Source organism: Diceros bicornis, chromosome 11, assembly GCF_020826845.1.
Source record: "Diceros bicornis minor isolate mBicDic1 chromosome 11, mDicBic1.mat.cur, whole genome shotgun sequence".
Taxonomy (NCBI): Eukaryota; Metazoa; Chordata; class Mammalia; order Perissodactyla; family Rhinocerotidae; genus Diceros; species Diceros bicornis.
The window spans coordinates 70,895,292-70,921,374 of record NC_080750.1 but is presented as its reverse complement, the minus strand read 5'-3'; the positions used below and the strand labels follow the sequence as shown (position 1 = coordinate 70,921,374).

At 47.1% G+C, this 26,083-nt stretch overlaps 2 protein-coding genes across 7 annotated transcripts in view; one reads left to right on the top strand and one right to left on the bottom strand.

Moving 5' to 3' along the window:
- The window catches only part of RHOBTB2 (Rho related BTB domain containing 2), a 31,255-nt gene extending 17,028 nt beyond the window's left edge, over positions 1–14,227 (top strand). For 4 of the 5 annotated variants that reach the window (XM_058550530.1, XM_058550527.1, XM_058550528.1 and 1 more), the window contains 7 exons: positions 179–364; positions 1,044–2,065; positions 2,365–2,483; positions 5,017–5,167; positions 8,750–8,838; positions 9,656–9,761; positions 11,297–14,227. In XM_058550530.1, coding sequence (XP_058406513.1) covers positions 179–364; positions 1,044–2,065; positions 2,365–2,483; positions 5,017–5,167; positions 8,750–8,838; positions 9,656–9,761; positions 11,297–11,514 — 1,891 coding nt within the window. In that variant the 3' untranslated portion in view covers positions 11,515–14,227. Of the gene's footprint in view, positions 1–178; positions 365–1,043; positions 2,066–2,364; positions 2,484–5,016; positions 5,168–7,125; positions 7,222–8,749; positions 8,839–9,655; positions 9,762–11,296 lie in introns of those variants that run through there. The other variant, XR_009221574.1, reaches the window with a different exon arrangement.
- Positions 14,228–22,384: 8,157 nt separating this feature from the next.
- Positions 22,385–26,083, bottom strand: part of LOC131411548 (tumor necrosis factor receptor superfamily member 10A-like) — a 48,116-nt gene continuing 44,417 nt past the window's right edge. For both annotated transcript variants that reach the window (XM_058550525.1, XM_058550526.1), the window contains 2 exons: positions 24,669–24,744; positions 22,385–23,299 (listed from right to left, as the gene is read on the bottom strand). In XM_058550525.1, coding sequence (XP_058406508.1) covers positions 22,986–23,299; positions 24,669–24,744 — 390 coding nt within the window. In that variant the 3' untranslated portion in view covers positions 22,385–22,985. The remainder of the gene's footprint in view (positions 23,300–24,668; positions 24,745–26,083) is intronic.

Here is a 26,083-nt window from a genome sequence, read left to right as displayed (position 1 = left end):
ACATAAATTAGGGGTACTCTTATTGTATGTTTTGTGCAAGCTTGTGTGAGCAGATCCACAGGACAGATATGGGACTGTGGGGGGCGGGTAGGGGTGGGTATGTGGGCTCTCCCTCATTTCAGGGGCAGGTAACCTACTGCTGCTTTCTCTGCCCATAACCTCACTCTCCCACCCCCAGATCCGATGTGGTGGTTCTGTGCTTCTCCATTGCCAATCCCAATTCCCTCCACCATGTCAAGACCATGTGGTACCCAGAAATCAAGCACTTCTGCCCCCGAGCACCTGTCATCTTGGTGGGCTGCCAGCTGGACCTGCGCTACGCCGACTTGGAGGCTGTCAATAGGGCCAGACGACCCTTGGCTAGGTAGGGGGTGCTGGTGCCTAGGGAGGGAAAGGAGGAAGATGGAGGGAGGGAAAGGAGAAAGACGAAGGGAAGTCTCCACGGCTCACTGCTCAGCCCTGAGGGAATCCACCCAGCCTTACATCTCTCCCTCCATTTGAAGCAAGCTCATGTAGAGAGCCAACAAGAGTGCTCATTCTTTCATGCACTCATCCATCCATTTATCCATTCATTCATCTGTTACACACTGTATGGGCAATACTGGGCTAAGTGCCATGAGGAGAGGAGAGCAGGAGGTAGTCTTTGCGTGAAAGGGGCTTATAATCTTGCTGGGAGAGGAACTTAATATGTGAACATGTTAAAAGCCGATGTGGAACATTGCATGCTAATTGTTAGAGAGGTAGGTAGTGCTACGACTGCTTTGAGCTGGGGAGATCACCAGGGCCTGGCACAGACATGGAAGGCTTCCTGGAAGAAGAGGGGATTGGAAGTGGGCCTTGAAGGACTGGTAGGATTTGGCCAGGCAGAAGAGAAAGGGCAGAGATTCAGTGAAAATGAGCAGGGCAGGAGTGGGGCCAGGGACGCAGACCCTGAGCAGAAACTCTCCAGCCTGGTGAAGAGTGACAGGCTCTGGAGCGCTGCTTCTCCCTGCACCCCCCGCCATCACCAACATGAGTGTGGTTTCCCTTCTTGAACCTACCAGACCTATCAAGCCCAATGAGATCCTTCCTCCGGAAAAGGGTCGGGAGGTGGCCAAGGAGCTGGGCATCCCTTACTATGAGACCAGCGTGGTGGCCCAGTTTGGCATCAAGGACGTCTTTGACAACGCCATCCGGGCAGCGCTCATCTCCCGCCGGCACCTGCAGTTCTGGAAGTCCCACCTCCGCAACGTGCAGCGGCCTCTGCTGCAGGCGCCCTTCCTGCCCCCTAAGCCACCTCCCCCCATCATCGTGGTGCCCGACCCCCCTTCCAGCAGCGAGGAGTGCCCCGCCCACCTCCTGGAGGACCCGCTGTGCGCGGATGTCATCCTGGTGCTGCAGGAGCGGGTGCGCATCTTTGCCCACAAGATCTACCTCTCCACCTCCTCCTCCAAGTTCTACGACCTGTTCCTCATGGACCTGAGTGAGGGGGAGCTGGGGGGCCCCTCAGGGCCAGGGGGCCCCTGCCCAGAGGACCACCGGGGTCACCCTGATCAACACCACCACCATCACCACCACCACCACCATGGCCGGGACTTCCTGCTTCGGGCAGCCAGCTTTGATGTGTGTGAGAGTGTGGAGGAGGGCGGGGGATCTGGTCCTGCTGGACTCCGGGCCTCAACCAGTGATGGGATCTTACGGGGCAATGGAACAGGGTACCTGCCTGGGAGGGGTCGAGTGCTGTCTTCCTGGAGCCGAGCTTTTGTGAGCATCCAGGAAGAGATGGCAGAAGATCCACTGACCTACAAATCCCGGCTGATGGTGGTGGTAAAAATGGACAACTCCATCCAGCCGGGGCCCTTCCGGGCTGTTCTCAAGTACCTGTATACAGGGGAGCTGGATGAGAAGGAACGGGACCTTATGCACATCGCCCACATTGCTGAGCTGCTCGAGGTCTTTGATCTGCGCATGATGGTGGCCAACATTCTCAACAACGAGGCCTTCATGAACCAGGAGATCACCAAGGCCTTCCACGTTCGCCGGACGAACCGGGTTAAGGAGTGCTTGGCAAAAGGCACCTTCTCAGGTATGGAATGTGCTTAGGGACTCACGGCCAGAGGGCAGGGGAGTTCCCTCGAAGTGGCCCTCTGAGGAGTCCTAGTTGGTTCAATTAGCATTCCGAGTCATCTCAGCTGCTGTGTCTGGAGGTGTGGTTGCTCTGCTCCCGAAGCCTAGTGCCCCAAGCCTGAGAGCTCGGTCACGTAGCACTCCAGTGCTTGTGGCTTCAGAAGGAAGCGGGTTGTTTGGGTGCACTGTCGCCCCTTAGGGCTGGGTGTCTCCCATTCTTTCACCACATCCTCACATGGTGCCTCTTCTCCTGGACAGATGTGACCTTCATCCTGGATGATGGCACCATCAGCGCCCACAAGCCTCTGTTGATTTCCAGCTGTGACTGGATGGCTGCCATGTTTGGGGGTCCATTTGTGGAGAGTTCTACCAGGGAGGTAAGGCTAGGGTGGGAATGGGTGGGAAGGAGAGAGACTTATACCCTTTGTGTCTGAGGCACCTGTCATTTGATGGTGCTTTCCTCAGCACTGACTATGTGCTAATCCCTGAGTGATGGGCCCAAGAGAAGTTTATGAGATGGTTCCCATAGCCAAGGATTTTACAATATACCAGGATAGGCAAATATAGCAACATCTTAACTTTATATTTTAGAAAGCACTTTCAATACATTATCTCATATCACCTCACGCATGCCTCTCACACATAACGTAGTGTTCCCACTTTATACACAGGGAAACTGAAGCCCTGAGAAGTTAAGTGACTCGCGTAAAGTTGTGTAAGTAGAAAGGAGAGGTTAGGACTTGAACTCAAGACTTCTGATTCCTTGGCTCTATACATTCTACCTTGCTTTCTTCCTGACACATGCGAAACAACTCGAAAAAATTCAGTGTGTCTCAAAGTGAATCCATCACTGTTTTAAAATGTAGGTTTTATTGTTAGTGAGGTATGGTGAAGCCAAGAGATCAGGAGAAGATTGCCATTGAAAAGATAGATTGTTATACTCACAGATCTCAATAGGAGGGGTTTGCACAGCATGAGGAGCCGCAGAGGAAAGCACCAGGGTTGGTCAGGAGGCAGAGGGAGGGAGAATGTGGACAAACCTTTACTGTGGTTTCCGTGGGAAGGAACATCCCGGCAGGGCAAGCAGGTGTAGGACAGCCTGGTTTGAATAATTTCAGTGGGCCCTGGGGCATAGCGGCTGTCCCGAGTCAGCTGGTACCTGGCCCTGAGGTGATCGTGGCAGGGAGATAGTGGCTGGAGTGTGCGAGCCCCATAAAGGAGGTGGTGGGGGTGCGGGCTCTGGATTGGTTGGTTTGCATGTGAAAGGCGTGCCCTCAGGCGGGTCCTTTACTATCCCTAGGAATTGGCTAGCCCTGGGAGGGGCAGTCGCTCTAGGGTCAGCAAGGCCCCGGATGTCAAAGCAGCAGAACACAGACAATAAAAGACATGCTTCGTGTAATCTCCTTTCCCTCTCATCAGGGCCACTCCAGTTCACCTGTTCTCTCCCTGATGCTGCCACTTTCTCAGTCACTGGGACTGGAAATGCAGAGTTGGAAGGGGCCTATCAGTGTGTCCTTAGAAACAGTCTCTTAAGTCTATTCTTTCCTTTGCATTCTCCCAGCCAAGCAAGGAGCCCGGGCCACGGGCCTTGGTGTCCTCCGTTTTCTCTGAACTCCTGTAACCTTAATTGTCCATCACTCATCCTTGCAGTTAACAAGGTACCACTTTGTGCAGCTGCTGAAAGTTCGGAGTGGCCACACACAGTTTTCCCAGATGGTCTGTGAATTCTTTTGAGTGTGTGGACCTAGGTCTTTTACTTCTGCCAAGCAGCCCCCTCCACGCTGGTCCCTTAGTAAGTGCTCACCAAATACTCTAATGGAAAACCTGACTAAGAACGATGCAGCATAGCATCCTGTAACACAGAAGAGGAGTTTCCTAAAATTTCTGGGAAGGAAGTCCCCGCAGAAGGCTAAGTGGGGTTGTTGAGCTTTGAGTCAGTCTCTGATCCTGGAAGGTGGTTGGGATTTGAATATGCAAAGTGTGAGAGAAGAACTGTCCAGAGTCCCAGGGGCCACCGGCCCAGGGCTCTCTTCAGCCCTGGAAGCCAGCTTTAAAGCCCAGGCAATTTCCAGTGCAGCTGGGGAGACTTGCATCTGATGAGAGCAGTTTTGTTGCAGTGCTGCTCTGAGGAGATCCCCGAGGCCCACAGCAGCAGCTTCGAGCAGCCAGCTTTGCTCCTTCCGTATCCCAGTTGCACTGCTCCCTGCAGGGCCAGGAGGGGCCAGGGGGTAGGTTTAGGTGACTAGAAGGGCTCTTTCAAGCATCCTCCAAGCCAGAATGGCTTTGGAATGAGGCCAGTGAGATCCAGGTCCTTTTATTTTTTATTTTTTAATTTTTTTTTTTTTGCTGAGATAGATTCACCATGAGCTAACATCTGTTGCCAATCTTCCTCTTGTTTTGCTGAGGAAGACAGACCCTGAGCTAACATCTGTGCCAGTCTTCCTCTATTTTGTATGTGGGATGCCGTGACAGCATGGCTGACTAGTGGTGTAGGTCTGCACCCGGGATCTGAACCCCCAAACCTGGGCCGCTGCAGTGGAGTGTGTGAAACTTTAACCACCTTGGGTCATGGTCATGGTCAGGGTCAGGGGTAGGTGTAGGGGTAGGATTAGGGTTAGGTCTAAGGTCAGGGGTAGGAGTAGGGCCACTGGGTCAGCCCCTCCAGGTCATTTTAAAAGCTATGAGAACCCTGCTTGCTGGTGCTGTCAGCAAATGGGCTTAGCGTAGGTTGTCGCTCTGGGAGACGAGCCGTTAGGGGGCTTCTGAGCTGGTGTAGGGGCAACACAGGGAGGGCTCCCTGTCCGGGGGAGACCAGCTCTGTGGGCCAGGGCCTTTTGAGCTTCTCAGAACTGACGGACTCTCCCTAAAGCTGGGCCTCGCTGCGGCCTGCTCTGTTCCTTCCCGCTGCAGGTGGTGTTTCCTTACACGAGCAAGAGCTGCATGAGGGCGGTGCTGGAGTACCTCTACACTGGCATGTTCACCTCCAGCCCCGACCTGGACGACATGAAGCTCATCATCCTGGCCAACCGCCTCTGCCTGCCGCACTTGGTTGCCCTCACAGGTGACTAAGCAGAGTGCTCAGGGACCTCCCCGGGAGAAGGCAGGGAAATCCTCAGGAGTCATTATTTCTTCCCTCACCTGTCTCCTCCCAGGGCACAGGCCGCCAGCACTGAGGGAATACGTTTACAAAAAGTGAAATATGTCGATGCGTATCAGGGTGTGGGTGAGGACAGAGGTGTAAAGAAGCGTGTTGAGGGAGACGCTTGCGGGAGTCACATTATGGGCTCTCTCCGAAGGTTATTTCAGTCCAACAAAGCGGTCTCCACTCGATGCCAGTGCCTGATGTTCCTGTCAGCGTGGCTTTACTCAGGCAAGCTCAAGAAGTCAAGAAGAATAGAATGCAGTTCCAGCTTCCCTACCTTTGGTTCCTTCCTCCGCCTCCTCTCCTTTTCCTTCTGCTTTTCCTTCTTCTCTTCCTGCTCCTTCTCTTCCACCTTCACTTACTTTTCTTCTTCCAGAAACAGACAACAAACAGTGACCTGCCACTCCTAATCCCTTTAAAAATTGTAAGAGCTGGAGCTCAGCTTTTAGAACGAACCAACCCCAGAGGCCCTCGGGCGGAGCAGGGACTGAGGCAGTAGGGAGACCAAGTGGTGGGCAGTCAGGGCCCAAGGGGCTGGAGAGGAGAAATGGCCATCCAGGTGACAGGGGTCTGGGCGGCGATGCAGGCAGACAGACGGCTCGTGTTGGTGTTGGAATTGGCATTTGCCTTGTGTTGATGTTAGCATTGGTACTGGTACTGGTGTTGATATCAGAGTGAATATTCTTGGGCAGGTCGTGGGGCAGAGAGCAGGGCCTCAGATATTGAGTTGAGGTTCAGGGAAGCACCCAGTGTCAGAGCCACTGGGGCCCTGGGCACATGGTAAAGATTAGGACTCAGATATGAGGGAAATAGCAATACCATGGTGAGAAATGAGTTATAAGGTGGGGCTTGGTTATAGGAGGAAGGCAGAAATTCTTGACCAGAACCAGAATACTAAGAGCTGAGCCTAGAGAGGGAGTCCAGGGGCCCCAATTGGGGACACAGAGGGCTTTAGGGCAGGAGCCAGAGAGAGGCTTCCAAAGATGACAGCTGAAACAGTGTGTCATCCACGGCTGTCTGTGGAAAGTGGTGTGGTCTTCCCAGGGCACATAAAACGGTCCAACTCTTGGACCGAGTAACTCAACTGTAGAAAGACTATCTCCAAAGAAATGACCCAAAGGAAAAAAATGTATACAGATGCTTCTCTAAGTTTATTTCACCATGGCAGGCAATCAGAAACAAGTCATATAAGCAGCATTGGTTAAGCGCACATGGTAGCCGCTAAAATTTCACAAGGTAGCCATTAAAATGTCAAATTGCACTGCTGCGTGGAAAGGCTTACAGAAAATAATGTTGAATGACTTTTCCCATGAAATGACCATACACGCTAGAAAACATAAAAAAATGTTTTGTGTATGTACTTTGAGGATCAGTGGAAAATGCAGAGCATGATATAATTGGTGATGCTTTATGTTTTGTGAGGTATACTTTCCATGAAGTTATTAATTCAAACTTAAAATTTTTTTATTGTTAAATATAACACATGTACGTGAAACATAGGTTTAGCTTAATGAGTTATTATAAGGCAAAATGACCCATATCAGGAGCTAGAACCTTGCTGGTCACAACAGAAGCCCTCTACCTGTCCCTCCCAATCACAGGTCCTTCCTCCTTCACTGGAGGAACCACTCTGCCTGTTACTCTTTTTTTTAGGGTACTTTTTATGATCTCACTTCCTTACTCTTCTTAATAGTTTTATCATCCAAATGTGCATCCTTAAGCACTATAGCGTGGTTTTATTTTTTATATATCTTTTAAGTTTCTTTTAGTCTATAGGTACCTTGTCCATTAAAAAATTTTTTTCCTTGCAATTTATTTATTGGAAAAAATCCACTAATCTTCTAGAAAATCTAGATTTTTGTTGATCACATTTCTAGATCATATTTCCTGTGATTTGATTTCTGCATCATATTTCCTGTGACCTGGTGGTTGGATCTACAGGCTAGATCAGATTCACATTCAGTGTTCTTTTGGTAAGACTACTTCTTAGGTTGTTTCTGTTTTCCATCAAGAAGCATAGATTGTCTGCTTTTGTCTCTTTTTGTGATGTCAGCAGTCATCGAGTATCGTTGCCTGGATCCGTTAATTTATGAGGTGTTGTGCAATGGTAATATTCCAGTTTAGTCATTTCCTCTTTGTTTATTGGTTGGAATACTTCTAAAAAGGGGAAACTTTCCCTCACCTACTGTTTGGTTATCCAGTGGTACAGTTCATATAGGAAAGGCAGGTGTATGCTTCATCTTTTCCTTTTATTTACCAGTTTTCAAGATAAATTTGGGGCCGGCCCCGTGGCTTAGCGGTTAAGTGCGCGCGCTCTGCTGCTGGCGGCCCGGGTTCGGATCCCGGGCGCGCACCGAGGCACCGCTTCACCGGCCATGCTGAGGCTGTGTCCCACATACAGGAACTAGAAGGATGTGCAACGATGACATACAACTATCTACTGGGGCTTTGCGGCGGGGAGAGAAGGAGGAGGATTGGCAATAGATGTTAGCTCAGAGCCGGTCTTCCTCAGCAAAAAGAGGAGGATTAGCGTGGATGTTAGCTCAGGGCTGATCTTCCTCACAAAAAAAAAAAAAATTTGTTTCCTGTCATCCTTTGAGGGTGACTAATTAGTTTTTTAAAATTTTTAAGTATTATTATGAACTGTTAGATTTGAGCATATGATTGGTTTCAATTAATTGCAATTATGTACTGAAGCTCAGGCACTGGGCTGCACCTTCAGCCAGAAGAAGTCTCTTCAGGTGGGCCCCAGAGCTGTTGAGCTTCCTGGTTATCTGCGATGACAAGATGTTCCAGGTTCTTCTGTACATTTCCTGCCCCAGACCTGGAATCAGCCATTTCTCTAAGAAGTCCTGGTTTCTTATAGTTGGAGATGGTGTTTCAAGGCTACAGTCTGTGCATTAGGGATGTTTATTGCTGCTGGGATATTGTTTCCATGGACTGAGCTGGGAAATATATTTATATTTTTAAAGATAAAATACCTCACGAGTTCATACTCATACAGGTAAAATTCAGGACTGAGAGTTTTACTTCTTCAATATAGATGTTTTAACACAGAATGCAAGGTTAGCACACAATTCGTTACAAAATTTAAATTCATACAAACAACCAGGTTTAATCCATAGTTCTAATTTGTAGTTCTCAGCAAACCGGAGACTTCATACCCTCTCCATCAGTATCAATGGCTGATTTCACTGGGGGCTTTCACCCTATGTATATCAGACTATTTGGTCCAACATGTGTAGCTTGAAAAATCCTCTTAGATGATTCTAATATCCTCCTTCACTTCCAATCCCCACTCCACTGGGAAGTCTTGCTCTAATCCCAGTTTCTTCCCTGGTGGGAGCAGATTTAAATCGCCTGTGGCCTTTCCTGGCCTGTTGGGACTTGCCCCCAGTCCTGATCTCTTTTTGCCCTGCAGCGGGCCCCACTGGGGGCTATAAGTGAGTGCATGTCCACTCATGTGGTTCTTCAGCTGATTCCTGGCTGTGTCTGTCACAGAGCAGTACACAGTGACTGGGCTGATGGAAGCAACTCAGATGATGGTGGACATTGATGGGGACGTCCTTGTGTTCCTGGAACTGGCTCAGGTATTATGGGAGGGGAAGGAATCTCTCTAACATTCTCAACTTTGCGCTCTGTCTGCCCCTTGGCAGAGAGTGGGCAGGGCTGGGAGGTGGTAGGTGGGAAGGGAACGCGTTGTCAGACTTGGTTCCAATTGGGCAGAGCCCATCTCATCCTCCATGCCAGAGGATGTACCCTGACATGACAAGAGGAAGGCCTGGCCCTGGGGGAGGGGACTGAGACTTCAGGCAATCATCGGGCAGGGAGGGAGCCCCAGTCTCCCGTGTAGACATTGTGGCCACCTGCCTGAGGTCATCTAAGGGATGTTGAGGGCTCTCCATCTAAAATTAACAGCTCACCTTCTGATTCTCAAACAAGCAAAATCTCCCACACTAGCCCTCAGAGTACCAGAAATTCTCCCACTAAAGATGAGTATATGAAGTTGAAGCAGGGCAGATTTGAGGCTTATTCACACACCTGGGAGAGTCATTGCTCCTAGCCTAGCTATCAACACCTGAGTGCAGACTGCTTTGGCTCCTGACTGGGAGGAGAAGGACATCGTCTGGGGATGATCTGAGGAGGGCGGACGTGGCAGGAAGCCATGAGTGAGGGCTATGGGTATCTGTGGATGTCAGAGCAGGACAGAGGAGATGTGATGGTGGTGGTGGTGGTGCCAAGGAGCACAGCAGTTGTTGTCTCCTCAGTTTTGTGTGGGATCACCTCTTTATGACCACAGGGCCTTTGCCCACCTTCTCCAAAGCTTTGGCTCTGAAGGTGACTGTAGGTGTCTATGCAGACCCCACCTCGGGGTTCCAGCACAGATGCTCTTCTGTCTGTCCCCAGTTCCACTGTGCATACCAGTTGGCGGACTGGTGTCTCCACCACATCTGCACCAACTACAACAACGTGTGCCGGAAGTTCCCCCGAGACATGAAGGCCATGTCCCCAGGTGAGCGTCCCCCGAGACATGAAGTCCATGTTCCCAGGTGTGCATCCCCACAGGACCTGCTGCTCCTCCTTCATGCTGAAGGGACCTTAACTTGGGTCCAAATCTCCGACTTCACCCCAGAGCACCTGGAGGCTGCAGAGATCCTTGGGCCTAACTTGACGTTGTGGGTGGGGAGCAGGAAAAGCGTTGGCCTGGAGGGCAGGGCACCTGGGGGCCTCGGGCAACTCAGTCTGCCTCTCTGGACCTGTTTCTCACAGGTACAAAGAGGATGCTGGGCTAGAGTTGGTGTTTTTCAGATTGTTTTGGATAGTACTCCACAGTAAGAAATGCATTTCATATTGTGACCCAGTACACGTATAGAAAAATATATAAATTGTTTTTAATGCTGCTTGTGACCTACTACGTTGATTTCACAGCCTAGGAAAGGGCACAAGTCACAGCTTGGACAACACAGGTCCAGATATCCTCAGGGGTCCCCGCAGCTCTGTCTCTCTTCATTAATGTCTCAGGTCCCGGGGCCAGCAGGGACTGACTGCCCGGGCTCCGGGCACAGGTGTCGCTGGCCCCTCGAGTTCCTGCCACTCAGTGTTCTTGAGGTTTTCCCCAGGTGCCCTCCACTCTGCTGGGACCCTCCTCCTGCCACCAGGGTGTCGCTGCGCGCCACCAGTGTGCTGGCCCCACTCTTTCCTTGTCACTCTTCTAGTGTTTTCCTTCTAAAGCGTAGCTCCAATTGCATCACTTCTCTGGTTTCAAACCTTGTGTGCATCCCCCACCCCCAGCCGCACCTTCCAGAATAAGTCCAACGCCCTCAGCCTAGCCTTCCTTCCGCTCTTGTCCTCCTGCAGCCCTCCCTTCTGTCTTTCCCTCAGATCCTCAGCTCTGCCAGATACCTCTACCCTCACCCCAGCCCAGCCCAGGACCTTCCTGTCCGCAGCTTTGCTCGCCGGTTCTCCCTCCCGCATTCTTGGCCTCAGCCTGGTTTATTGCCAGTATGCACTAAGCCCCTTTGAGATCTTCCCTCTGTCTTTGAAGCACAACACAGGCAGAAGTACCTCCCCAGCACTGACTGTCACCTCCTTCGCTGGGCGTTTGACTTTTGTTTTGTTTTGTGAGGAAGATCAGCCCTGAGCTAACATCCATGCCAATCCTCCTCTTTTTTTTTTTTTTTTTTTTGCTGAGGAAGACTGGCCCTGGGCTAACATCTGTGTCCATCTTCCTCCACTTTATATGGGACGCCACCACAGCATGGCCTGACAAGCGGTGCATCGGTTCACGCCCGGGATCCGAACCTGGGCCGCCAGCAGCGGAGCGCGCACTTAACCGCTAGGCCACGGGGCAGGCCCCATGTTTGACTTTCTTTAGGAGCTCTGCAGCTTGAGTCAGGGCTCTGTGCAGGCAGGGCCCCCATGGACCGGGTGTGTTCCTGCCAGACTGAAGGCCCTGCAGGTCCCCCTTGGACGCCCTCCACGTCCCAGTGCTCTCTTTCCCCTTCTTCTGCCATCGTTCTAACCAAGCACTACTGTGTTCTGCTCCAGAAAACCAAGAGTATTTTGAGAAGCACCGGTGGCCGCCCGTCTGGTACCTGAAGGAGGAAGATCACTACCAGCGGGCTCGGAAGGAGCGAGAGAAAGAGGACCATCTCCACCTGAAACGGCAACCCAAGCGGCGGTGGCTGTTCTGGAACAGTCCCTCCTCGCCGTCCGCTTCAGCGGCCTCCTCCTCATCCCCGTCTTCCTCCTCGGCTGTGGTCTGAGATGCTGCTGCCCTCTTCTGACCCTGCTGCTGTTGTCCCTACTTGCCCTTGCCCTCTGCTCTTCTGCATTGCCCCCTCCACCCTCCAGGGACAAGGGGACCCACATAAGCAGGAACCTGAGGGCGGAGCTGTTCTCACCAGCCAACACAGCGCAGCAAGAGACAACGGGCCTTGTGGATCAGAACAGGGACTCGCCGCACAGGTCCCCAGCCCAAGCAGGGCAGGAGACAGCAGCTGGGAGGTGGGGAACAGGGAAAGAGCTGAGAGCTCTGGCATCTTGTCTCTGGGCTGGAGAACTGTAGAGTACAGGGAAAACTCTCCCAGCCATGAGGCTGTGTGTCTTGGTCTGTGGAGGCAGCCCCCTCCCATTGAGCGGCAGTGTGCACGCAGGGAGTGTCCTGCCTCTATTGCCAAGTTTTTCCACCAATGGACTTGAGGGTTGCAAATGTTTTGTGGGCATTTCCACATGGAGCCTACTCAGATACCCACTGGAGAAGTCAGGGTAGAAATTAAGCCTTCAGAGCCCGACTCAAGGCTTCCACATCCTGGGCTGTAGCTGCCAGAAGCCACAGTTGGGAGGCTTGCACGCTGCCAGCCTCCCTCCAGCTTGTAGGCGTCCAGGCCTGGTAAAGGGCAGCAGAGGTGGTTCAGAGCTCTGGTCCTAGCAGCAGTGCCTCTTGGTGCAATGAGGAACTTCTCTCTCCTTCACTACTCAGATTTGGAGCTGGGAACCAAAGGAAACAGCTGGAACGGGGAGAAAGAAGAGAGTGATGGGGTCTGGGCGCAGCAATCCCGTGCTCCTCTGGGTTCTTCCCCTGCCTCTGGTTAGCACGGCTTCTTATGGAGTGGGGCAAAATTAGCAAAAAAACCCCAACAACAACAAACAAAATCATCACCAACAAAAACACTTTAGCCTCTCTTCCCTCAAAGAAAGAAAAACAGAAAAAGACCCTGTATAGCTTACATCTTTATAAAGCTAAACAGGGGCCCCCATGTTGATGAGATAAAGGTTTAGGTTGTAGAATTGATTCCAATGCCTGCCAAGAGAGAACTTGTCATCTGCTATGGCTGAGGATGCCCTGGCCCTGCTGGGGGGCTCTGGGGGCAGCACTGGCCCCACGCCTTCAGCATGAAGGATTGAGGTTTCAGGGGGCGGGGAAGGGGTGGTCTCAGGGCTCCCACATGGCATTGGACCTTTGCTCTGCCCATCATGAGAATGAGGTTATCCTCCTCACCTTCAGAGGGTGACTGCACAGGATGTGAATGTGTTGGGGGGGATTGGGGTAGGAGTCAAAGGTCAGGTAAAAGGGCCTTGACTTGGAGACGAGGAGTCCCTGTAATGAAGGATCACAGGACATGACCTTAGTGCTGGTTTGGGAAAAAAGGGAAGGAGAAAACGGGAGAATTGAGCAGGAGCGAAACCAAGGTCAGTCCACGGGGAAAAGCTGGGCCACACTGACCCTCTCCCTGCTTTCTAAACCTGATCCATATTCCACCCCCACACCCTTCTTAGACTTGAAAGACAGAGTCTCTCTGATGAGGGGTGGAGCCAGTGAGACAGTGAGCTCCTGGGCTCAGAGCTCCGGAGTCACTTCGCCTGAGAAAGATGCTTTAGGAAGTGGGGCTGGCTTTAGGTTCCAGGGCCCTGGGATGGCCTCTACCACCATGAGTCTGGCTTACATCTGGGATAGAGCACACCCAGAAACAGGAAACCTGCAACAATTCTGTGGTGCCGAGACCTAGAGATTTGATGTTACCTCCTCGTCAAGAGAAGGAGCAGGAGGTGGCAGGTCTAGAGTGACTGTGACCCACGTTGTCTGAGCCCCAGACTTCTTCAAGGCTATGGCTCCCTCCTCTCCAAGTCCTTCTCCAGGGTGGCTGGCTGGGCAGCCAGACGTGTGCTGCCCTCTCCTGACTGGTCAGCCTCCCTTCCACTGAGCCTGTAGACCATGGCTTCAGGGCAAGGCTGAGGGGGCCAATAGGCCGGGGCAGGAGGGAAGCGGCCAAGGGAAAGACCTTTGCTCTGGGGAAGCGGGGCAGAGGTGGGGCCACGGGGCCTCCCAGGAACTCTAGGTGAGAGTGAGGACCAGGTCCTAAAGAGCAAGAGGAGGGGAAATGGGTCCCCATGAGCTTGCAGGGCTGAGCCATCTGGCCCATTGATGAGGATGCAGACAGGCAGGTGGGGAGAGAGAGTGAAGGTGGCCCAGGAGGTGCAGGAAGCTACAGGAGACGGGCCACACAATGACCCCAGCAACCAGGGCCAGCTCTTCCCTCAGGGACCCACTGCCCCTTCCCAACTGCTCTGTCAGAGCCGGTCTGCACCACTCGGGGGCCCAGCAGACCCAGGTGCCACCCAGCTACACCACCTGGGGAGGCTGTGGGGGAGCCAGGCCAGGGCTGGGGTCCCTCTCCCAGGGGGAAGGGCAGGCAGGTGAGGGAAGGAAGGGACTGAATTCCAGTCCCTCAGGAACCTGGCACTTGGAAATCCAGAGTCAGAGCAGGAAACCCATCCATGCAGGGCAAGCCTGGAGGCATAGAGGGAAGAAAGGAAGGAGCAAGTCACACAGCAAGAATACACACCCTTGCACTTTTGTCACTCAGTTGCTTCAGAGGAGAATAGGGGGATGGGGAAGAAAAAAACCCTCACACCTCTTTTTATATAAGGTTCATATTTAATTTGGTCATGAATTCATAAATACGTGAGTATTTTGTAGTTAATGGTCTTTGTATTCTTTGATAATTCCAACAAATTCTTCAAAGGTGAGACTTTACACTGAAGAGAAGCTTGAAAGGATACCTAACCACTAATGAAACAATTATTAAATGCCTATCATGTGCCAGATGCTATTTGGCAGGATATAAAACAACACAAACAGTTTTCTTGAGAAATAACAAAGCTAGAGGCATCATGCTTCCTGATTTTGAACTATGTTACAAAGTAATTAATTAGTAATTAAAACAGCATAGTATTAACATAAAAGCAAACACATAGATCAATACAACAGAATAGAGAGCCCAGAAATAAACCCATCCATATATGGTCAATTTATGACAAAGGAGCTAAGAATATACAATGAGGAAAAGACTGCCTGTTCAATAAATGGTCTTGGGAAAACTGGACCATCTTATACCACACAGATGAATTAACTCAAAATGGATTAAAGACTTGAATGTAAGACCTGAAACCATTAAACTCCAAGGAGAGAACATAGCCAGTGAGCTCCTTGACATATGTCTTGGTGATGAGCTTTTTAATCTGACACCAAAAGCAAAAATAAATAAGTGGTACTATAATACACTAAAAAGCTTCTGCACAGCAAAGGAAACCATCAACAAAATCAAAAGGCAACCTACTGAATGGGAGAAACTATTTGCAAATCATATATCTGATAAGGGGCTAATATCCAAAATATAAATGGTCTCCGATTTACGATGGTTTGACTTATAATTTCTGCTTTACAATGGTGGGAAAGTGATACACATTCAGTAGAAACCATACTTTGAATTTTGAATTTTGCTTTTTCCGGGCTTGGGACATGCAGTACGATCCTTTTTCATGATGCTGGGCAGTGGCAGCTGCAGCTCCCAGTCTGCCACGTGGTCATGAGGGTGCACAGCTGACACACAGCCATTCTGTGCCCACACAACTGTTCTCTTTGTCACTTTCAGTATAGTATACATGAGACATTCAACACTTTGTTATAAAATAGGCTTTGTGTTAGATGATTTTGCCCAACTGTAGGCTAATGTAAGTGTTCTGAGCTCATTTAGGCTAAGCTAGGAAGTTCAGTAGGTTAGGAGTATTAAATGCATTTTCGACTGACGATGTTTTCAATTTGTGATGGGTTTATCTAGGACATAACCCCATCGCAAGTCAAGGAAGTTCTGTATATAAAGAACTTATAAAACTTAATAGCAAAAAACAAATAATGCAATTAAAAAATGAGCAAAAGATCTGAATAGACATTTTTTCAAAGAAGACATACAGATGGCCAACAGGTACATGAAAAGATCCTCAACATCATTAATCATCAGGGAAATGCAAATCAAAACTATAATGAGAAAGCACTTTGTACCTGTTAGAATGGCTAGTATCAAAAAGACAAGGTTCCAGTTCAAGATGGCAATGTAGGAAGATCCTGAACTCACCTCCTGCCATGGACACACTGAATTTACAGCTATACATGGAACAATTTCCTCTGAAAAAAACTAAAAACTGGCAGAACAACCGCTTCACATCAAGCAAGCGAGGGAACTCACATTGAAGCAGGTAGGAAACACTGAGACACAATCTTACCCTAAACCCCACCCCCTGGTGTGGGGACCCACAATCGGGAGGGAACTCAAAGCCCTGAGTTTCTCCCTGAGGAGTGAAACATTCGTACCCCTTTTTGGGCGCCTCAACTTTTAAGGCCAGTGCCTGAGAGAGGGGCCCCCAAAATATCTGGCTCTGAAGACCAACGGGGCTCCTGCTCATAAGACCCATGGGATTGTGGCAAACTGAGAACATCTCTTAAAAGGCTGGCACACAGACTCACCCACCCCAGGGCCCAGCACAGAAGCAGCCCTTTGAAAAGTGCCCAAACTTTGTGTGAAAGAGATTTATTTCCTAATTTTAAAGCACTGGTCTAAGGGCAAGGGATTCTCTCCGGGGATGGAGGCTAGTAGGCACCACCTTCCTGCTCTCCCTCTGCCTTGCTAAAGCTGGTAGGTGTAATCTCCCCCCGCCCCTTTTTTCTTTTTCTTCTATTTTTTTTTTGTTTCTGTTTTTGTTTTTCTTTCTTTGGTGAGTGCCATCTTCATGCTTTCCCTCTGCTGTGCTCTAGAACGCCAGTATTTCCCAGAAGGGAGCTTCTATACACATCTAGTGATCCAGTTTTTAAGTCTGCTGACCCAGCTTTGTGGCTGCCACCCAGGGGATGACCCTTGATTGCCTGGCCCTGGAGGCCAGGGGTGCTTGTGTTGCTGGGTCTCTTGGGACTGTAACAATCAGAGAGACAGTTCTTGGCAGACTACCATTCCCAGGGCACTGCACAGACAGCAGACTGAGGCAATCCCCAGTCTTTTTGAGAAAGAGGCCTCTCTGATTGTCCAGGAGCTTTGGCCTTAGGGGCAGGCTTCTGGTTTGGCACACTTATAGGGGCCTATGGAGGGGCTCTCAGGGAACATAGACCAGGGTCGCCATCCTTGCACTCTCCCTCTGCCTTGCTAGGGCTCCCTAGCATCTCTCAGAAAGGAGCTTGTACACTCATCTGGAGCCCTGATTTTTGTGAATGCTGCCCAGGGGACACCTCCAGATCACCTGGGTCTGGGGCCAGTGAGGTCCAACAGGACTGTATATATTTGATTCTTTAAAAGCTGTTTCCTGAGAGCCTGTCTTCCAATCATCCTGAATTTAGGTGCTGAGATCCCTCTCTTTGGGACACTGACTGGTCTTGGCACACCCTTTTCTACTGGGAGCTATTAAAAATAAAATAGGCTGCTTGGACAAGCACAAAGATTTGAGAGACAATCAAGAGCTAGGGCAGGGTTGAACAATAATGTTCATCTCCTACACAAGGTCAACCCTTCAAGACTGGGAGAAGTGGTTGTTTCATTTAACACACAGAAACCAACAGAGAGAGTGAAGCAAAATGAAGAAACAAAGGAGTATGTTCCAAACAAAAGAACAAAATAAAACCTCAGAAAAAACCTTAATGAAATGGAGATAAGCAATTTAACTGATAAAAAGTTCAATGTAATTGTCATAAAGATGCTCACTGAACTCAGGAGAAGAATGAATGAATGCAGTGAGAGCTTGAACAAAGAGATATAAAATAAAAGAAAGTTCTGAAAAGAAGTCATAGAGCTGAAGAATACAGTAACTGAACTGAAAAATGCACTAGAGGGGTTTAACAACAGACTAGATGAAGTAGAAAAAAGGATCAGTGAACTCGAAGACAAGGCAGAGGAACTCACCCAATTAGAGCACCAAAAAAGAAAAAAGAATGAAAAAAAGTGAAGATAGCTTAAGGGACTTATGGGACAACATCAAATGGACTAACATTCACATTATAGGAGTCCCAGAAGGAGAAGAGAGAAAGGGGCAGAAAATTTATTTGAAGAAATAATGGCTTAAAACTTCCCTAACTTGGAGAAAGAAATAGACATCCAGACCCAGGAAGCCCAGAGAGTTCCAAATAAGACAAACCCAAAGAGACCCACATCAAGATGCCTTACAATTAAAATGTCAAAAGTTAAAGACAAGGAGAGAATCTTAAAAGAAGCAAGAGAAAAACAACTTGTTTCATACAAGGGAACTCCAATAAGACTATCAGCGGATTTTTTCAGCAGAAACTTTGCAGGCCAGAAGGGGGTGGCATGATATAGTCAAAGTGCTGAAAGAAAAAAATTTCCAACCAAGAATACTCTACCTGGCAAAGTTATCATTCAGAATTGAAGGAGAGATAAAGAGTTTTCCAGATAAGCAAAAGCAAAAGGATTTCATCACCACTAAACTAGCCTTACAAGAAATGTTAAAGGGACTTCTTTAAGCTGAAATGAAAGGGTGCTAATTAATAACAAGAAAACATATGAAAGTATAAATATCACTGGTAAAGGTAAATATATAGTAAAGGTAGTGGATTAATCACTTATAAAGCTAGTAGGAAGGTTAAAAGACAAAAGTAAAAATAACTGTAACTACAATAATTAGTTAAGGGATGCACAAGATAAAAAGATGTAAAATGTGACATCAAAAACATAAAACGTGGGAGAGGAGAGTAAAAATGTAGAGCTTTAGAATGCATTCAAAATTAAGTTGTTATCAACTTAAAACAGACTGCTATAAATATAACTTGTTATATGTAAGCCTTATGGTAACCACCAAGTAAAAACCTATAGTAGACACACAAAAGATAATGAGAAAGGAATCTAAGCACACCATTAAAGAAACCACAAAGGAAGAGAGCAAGAGAAAAAGAAAGGAACAGAGGAACTACAAAACAGCCAGAAAACAATTTAAAAAATGGCAATAAGTACATATCTATCAATAATTACTTCAAATGTAAATGGACTAAATTCTCCAATGAAAAGACATACAGTGACTGAATGGATAAAAAAAACAAGAAACATCTATATGCTGCCTATAAGAGACTCACTTGAGACGTAACAACATACACAGACTAAAAGTGAAGGAATGGAAAAAGATATTCCAAGCAAACAGAAACCAAAAGAAAGCTGGAGTAGCTATACTTATATCAGACAAAATAGACTTTAAAACAAAGACTGTCATAAGAGACAAAGCAGGGCATTAGATATTGAAAAGGGGTCAATCCAACAAGAAGATAACATTTGTAAATATGCACTTAACATAGGAGCACCTAGACACATAAAGCAAATATTAACAGACCTAAAGGGAGAAATAGACAGCAATACACTAATAGTAGGGGACTTTAATACCCCATTTACATCAATGGATAGATCATCCAGACAGAAAATCAATAAGGAAACACTGGCTTTAAATGACACATTAGACCAGATGGACTTAACAGATACATAGAGAACATTCAATTCAAAAGCAACAAAATACACATTGTTCTCAAGTGGACATGGAACATTCTCCAGGATAGATCATATGTCAGGCCACAAAACAAGTCTTAACAAATTGAAGAAGACTGAAATCATATCAAACATCTTTTCTGACCACAATGGTACGAAACTGGAAATCACTTACAAGAAGAAAATGGAAAATTTACAAATATGTGGAGACTAAACAACATGCTACTGAACAACCAATGGATCAATGAAGAAATCAAAAATGAAATAAAAAAATACACTAAGACAAATGAAAATGGAAATACAACATACCAAACCTATGGGATGCAGCAAAAGTAGTTCTAAGAGGGAAGTTCATAGCAATAAATGCCTACCTGAAGAAACAAGAAAAATCTCAAATAAACAGCCTAACTTTACATCTCAAGGAACTAGAAAAAGAAGAATGAAAGAAGTCCAAGGTTATCAGAAGGAAAGAAATAACAAAGATCAGAGCAGAAATAAATGAAATAGAGACTAAAAATATAATAAAAAAGATCAATGAAACCAATAGTAGGTTCTTCGAAAGATAAGCAAAATTGACAAACCTTTAGTCATACTTACCAAGAAAAAAAGAGAGAGGGCTCCAATAAATAAAATCAGAAATGAGAGAGGAGACGTTTCAACTGATACCACAGAAATACAAAGGATCATAATAGACTACGATGAACAATTATATGTCAACAAATTGCATAACCTAGAAGAAATGGATAAATTCCTAGAAACGTATAACCTTTCAAGACTGAATCAGGAAGAAATAGAAAATCTGAATAGGCTGATTACTAATAAGGAGACTGAATCATCAATTTAAAAACTCACTACAAACAAAAGTCCAGGACCAGACGGCTTCACTAGTGAATTCTACCAAACAAAATCAAAGAAGAATATGAGTGTTCTCAAACGCTTCCAAAAAATAGAAGAGGGAATGCTTCCAAGCACAATAATTAACCCCACATGGATTAAAGACTTGAATATAAGACCTGAAACTGTAAGATTCCTAGAAGAAAACATAGGCGGTAAGCTCCTTGACATTGGTCTTGGTGAAGATTTTTTGGATTTGACACCAAAAGTAAAAGCAACAAAAGCAAAAATAAACAAGTGGGACCACATCAAACTCAAAAGCTTCTGCACAGCAAAGGAAACCATCAAGAAAATGAAAAGACAACCTACTGAATGGAAGAAAATATTTGCAAATAATGTATCTGATAAGGGGTTTATACCCAAAATATATGAAGAACTTGTGCCTAAATAAATAACTCATAAATAAATAATTAAACTCATGCTTAAATAAAGAACTCAAACAACTTAATAGCAAAAAAAATAAAACAACAACAAGCCAATTAAAAAATGGGCAGAGGATCTGAATAGACGTTTTTCTAAAGAAGGCATACAGATGGCCGACAGGTACCTAAAAAGACCCACAACATCACTAATCCTCAGGGAAATGCAAATCAAAATCACAATGAGATATTACCTCACATCTCTTGGAATGGCTATTATCAAAAAGACAAGAAATAACAAGCATTGGCAAAGAGGGAACTCTTGTCCACTGTTGGTGGGAATGTAAATTGGTGCAACCACTATGGAAAATAGTATGGAAGTTCCTCAAAAAATTAAAAATAGAACTACCATATGATCCAGCAATTCCACTTCCAGGTATTTATCCAAAGAAAATGAAAACACTAATTCTAAAAGACATCTGTACCCTCATGTTCCTTGCAGCATTATTTACAATAGCCAAGATATGGAAACTACCTAAGTGTCCACTGATTGATGAATGGATAAAGAAAAAATATATATACACACACAATCGAATATTATTCAGCCATGAAAAAGAATGAAATCTTGCCACTTGCAACAAGGAAGGACCTTGAGGGCATTATGCTAAGCAAAATAAGTCAGACAGAGAAAAACAGATACCGTATGACCTCACTTATATATGAAATCTAAAAAAAGAAAACCAAGCTCAGAGATACAGAGAACAGATTGGTGGTTGCCAGAAGCAGGGGTGGGGGTGGGAGAAATGGGTGAAGGGGATCAAAAGCAAAAAGAAAAAATAAATAAATAAATATGGTGCATTACTGAGCAGCAACAACAACAACAACAAGAAACAGTGTGGGGGCCGGCCCCGTGGTGTAGCGGTTAATTGTGTGCGCTCTGCTGCTGGTGGCCCGGGGTTCGGATCCTGGGCGCGCACCAACGCACCGCTTGTCAGGCCATGCGGTGGCAGCATCCCACATAAAGTGGAGGAAGATTGGCACGGATGTTAGCTCAGGACCAGTCTTCGTCAGCAAAAAGAGGAGGATGGGCGCAGATGTTAGCTGAGGGCTGATCTTCCTCACAAAAAAAAAAAGAAGAAGAAGAAACAGAGTGTGAAGGAACAAATCAAATATTCAATTAAAAAAACAAATTTTAATAGAAATTGGAATATATTTAGAATTAAACAACAGTAAGACATATAAAGGAAAAAATAAATACAACACAAAAAAACAACCTCATGCTCTCATGAAACTTACCTTAAATGAATAAACATGACAAACACTGATATAGCTAATACTTTAAATGGCTACTCAAGTCCTCTGAAAAAGGGACAACGGAGCTGAAACTTGATTGACAAAAATTCATGGCTCTGTCTGATGATATGAGGGCAGAGTGGCCTGCACCAAAGGAACAGTTAAGGCAAGAAATACCTGTTTTTCAGGAAAAGGAGGGACCATCAGGGCAGGACATGGAGGTTGTGCCCCCTACCAAACTCTACTAGAACCCCAACACCATGAACGTGCCTAAATGTTCAGGTAATTCTAGTTTGCTCCCAGCCACACTAGTCTTGGAACAACACAACACACAAAACTTTGACATGAAAAAGACCGAAAACCCTGAGAATTTCTATCTCCATTATCTTGTCATGACTGGAATACTAGAGATGGTTATGGTGGAAGGAAAGCCCAAGTGGTTACAAACTATTTTAAAAAAAAAGAGAGAAAGTGATACAAGAACAAAACTCCAAAGTATCAGCCATTCTAGGCCCAACTCGCACAATATTTAAGAATTGGTATTTATGTAAGTCCTTCTATGTAGACGTCAGATGCTTACAGCGGCACTAAGCTCCTCATATAGGGAATCTGCACCCAAAAAAGGTAGTCCTGGGCCTCAGATTCACAGACCATCAGAAGTGAGAGGGCCCATCTGGTGCTGAGTTAGCAAACCTTTAACACAATCCATGAGCACCATGGCAGACACCAGCAGCAGACCCATGTTCTCTCTCCCTTGAGCCCAGAGGGGGCTGAAGGTACACTAACATGACCTGAAATGGCAGATGACACAGAACCTATTTGCCACCTCAGATCTAACCCCACCCACACCCATAGATGAGGAGCAGGAGGCCCACACATGACTGCCCAGTTCAGAGACACCCAGACACGGGGCTGCATGTGATACCACTTCTCCTCACTCATCAACATCTGCCTATAAATACTATAAACATTCACACACCTATGAAACTATGCGTTGAAAAGGGGCACTTTAGAAGTTGCCGGTCTTCCAATCCTGGACAAGCTCAAAGTACATATGAGGGAGAACTGGAATCCACCAGAGCCCCACAGAGGTAGGGATTTTTCCTCCTTCTCCTTTTTTATTTCTACTTGTTTTTGATTGCCAGCTCTCATCCAGGCAACCCATGTAAACAACCAAGTGAGTACATTTCCAAAATCTTTTCCATGTTCATATAAATATAGAAAAATATAAATGTAGAAAAATGTACATCATATAGTGTTAAGCAATAGTTACACATAATTAAACGCACACATACCAACATGACATGTCTTACAGTAAAACAAATTCAAGTAAAAAGTGCAAGTCTATTAGGATAAAGAAGTGCAAAGGATGAGGTCCTAAAACACTCAGGACACAGCGGAGCCTGCCCCACCTTCCTCATAGACGAACTTTCCAGAGCCCACCAGGTGATCTTGAATTGTCTCCTTCGCATATCTTTCCCCCAGCGTTTCCAAGGCATCCAGCAGGGTGTTGACTGAGGCACCCCGCCCAGTTTTGTCGAGCCAGGTCACCAGCATTTCATACAAGGCATCCCCCGGGTCTAAGGCTCGAGCTCTGGACACGTGGATCTCGTTGTCCGTGAGACCCATCTGCCGCATTAACATGTTCCAGGAATTAATGGACACAATGCGTGGAAAGTAGTTGAAGAACAGCCTCAGGCCTAGGTGGGGAAAAAGCCACAGGGACTGTCAGGTGATTTGGGCCACCTTCAGAAAGGGCAGAGGATCCTCAGTCAGGCCTAGACCTAATGGAACCTGGTGGAACCTAGTGAGCTCCCCCTGCTGGTGAACCTGCTGCTCCGCGTCCCTTACCTGCTTCCCATCAGCAGAGAATCAGGCCACACTGCCTGGGCCTCATCTGAGCCCAAGGGACTGAGAGGAGTCAAGGTCAACAGAGAATCCTGGCCTAAGGGAGGGCTGAGAGCCCACCTGGGAGGGCAGATGGACGTCATGGGGGGAGAAAGCAGTATGTGGTAGGAGACAGATTGGGCCCTCAGAGGAGGGAACCTGCTCAGGCTGCGCTCACCATGAGAGTAAGGTCCCAGGGCTGCCACACCGGCACCCGTGGACAGAGCAAGGGCCTGGAGGGAGCAAGGTCTCTGCCTTTACACTCAGCCCGGCCTCACTCACCGACACTGTGGCAGAGCTAGTCGGGGACAAACAGACTCCAAGTAAGAATTTAACCCAGAAGATGGAGGATATACCACCCAGCTCGTGGGACTGTACTGCAGTGCACACCACAAGCCAGGACTACTTGTTTTTATTTTTCTAATAGCTGTATTTAAGAAAACAAAAAGAAACAGGTGATATTAATTTTAATACTACAGTCATGCACCGCATAACGATGTTTTGGTCAATGATGGACTGCATATACGACATCATACGGTCCCATAAGATAGCCTAGGTGTATAGTAGGCTGTACCATCTAGGTTTGTGTAAGTGTGCTCTGTGATGTTTGCACAACACCAAAATCGCCTATTTCTCAGACAATGCATTTCTCAGAACATATCCCCATCATTAAGTGATACATGACTGTATACGGTACTAACCCGATATATACAAAATATTATCATTTAACATACGGTCAATAAACAAAAAATTATCAATGGGATATTTTATATTCCTATTTTGTACTAAGATTTGAAATCTGGTTTGTAGTTTACAATTACAGCTCTTCAAATTTGGCCTACCCCAGGTCAGGTGGTCGGTAGCCTCCTGGGGCCAGTGGGTGCCGTACTGGACAGCATAACCCCTTAGGTGCCCTCAGTGTGGGTCAACCTGGCTCTGAACAACAAAGGAGAACAGAGGATGGTGAAGGAGGGAAGGACGGAGAGGTGTTAGGGGACAGAGGGATGCAGTGGGGGGAGAAGAAGAGGAGGGAGAGGAGGATTTAGGGTCCCGATGGTCCAGTGACAATCAGCATAGGAACCCCTGCTTCTAGTATCCTGCTCTGTGCTGCCCTAACAGCTATGGGGATGGCAGGTAGGACGCTGTCTGTCTTCCCTCCACTGCTCCGAACAAAATACTCACTTTCCGTGGGGTCTGCGCCGTTTGCTGGAACCAGCAGCCTCCTTCTCATCTGAGAGCCTTCAGCTCCTGCAGGTCCCTGTAAAATACAGTGGAGAAAGCCCTTAGTCAAGTCAGGATCCCAGAACTGAGCCTGACAACCAGCCAGCTGTGTGACCTGGGGCAGCCACCTCCCCTCCCGGGTCCCTATGGAGAAAGAGAGGAACCTCCTCCCCTGCTCAGCTCACGGGCTGTGTGTGCTCATGGAGGTCCACCTTACCTGCATGGCGCTCACTTCTCAAGTGTCGTTCCAGCTTTGACAATTTTATACACCCGAGTAACCATCACCCAATCAACACACAGAACATTCCCACCACTCCACACAGTTCCTTTCTGCTCCTTCTAGTCCATTCCCACCCATCCCCTCAGAAGACAGTCACTCCCCCACGAGCTTCTATGTGACTCAAATGAAGAATATATATGAGGGCACTTTGGGAAATCAAAAGTAAGAGTTTATTCCATTAATGCAAAGATGGTTTGATCAATAACAATGTGTCATATCAATAGTCTAAATAAGAGAATGAAAGCATCAGAGAGTCTCCACCGAGACTGGAAAGCATTTTATAAAATTAAACATGAATTCTGATTTTTCAAAAACACCTCAGAATAGGATAAGATCCTATTTTGCATCCATGGTGCATCCACAATGATGGGATTTCCTATATGAACACAAGAGTCAACATCATTCGTAATGCTGAAATATTCGAGGCCTTCCCAACGAAATCAAATCAAGACCGAAACACCTGCCTTCTCTAAGCGTCTTTGAACACCGTTCTGTAAGTTCTGGACTATGCAGCAAGACGTGAACCAAAAATGAGGTAGGACTTGAGGAGGCGGGCAGAAACAATCGTTATTTTAGATATGACTATGTATTTTTAAAAAACCCTATGTTTTGCACTACAATACTTAAAAATGAATGTGTGTCTTGCTGAATGTTAAAAAACATAGCAGAAACAAAACGTAAGATACAAAGAAACAACTGTGACAAGAAATAGGAGTAATTTTTTTTTTTTTTTTTGTGAGGAAGATCAGCCCTGCGCTATCATCTGTCACCAATCCTCCTCTTTTTGGTGAGGAAGATCAGCCCTGAGCTAACGCCTCTCACCAATCCTCCTCTTTTTGCTGAGGAGGATTGGCCCTGGGCTAACATCTGTGCCCATCTTCCTCTACTTTATATGGGACGCTGCCACAGCATGGCTTGACAAGTGGTACATCGGTGTGTGCCCGGGATCCGAACCCGCGAACCCTGGACCGCTGAAGCAAGTGTGCACCGGGCCAGCCCCCAAAACACAAATCTTAATTGAGTCATAACAAAGCCCTTGACTTGAAATGCTATCTTCTTTGATAAGAAAAATATTTAATGACAAGATCTCAGTTCT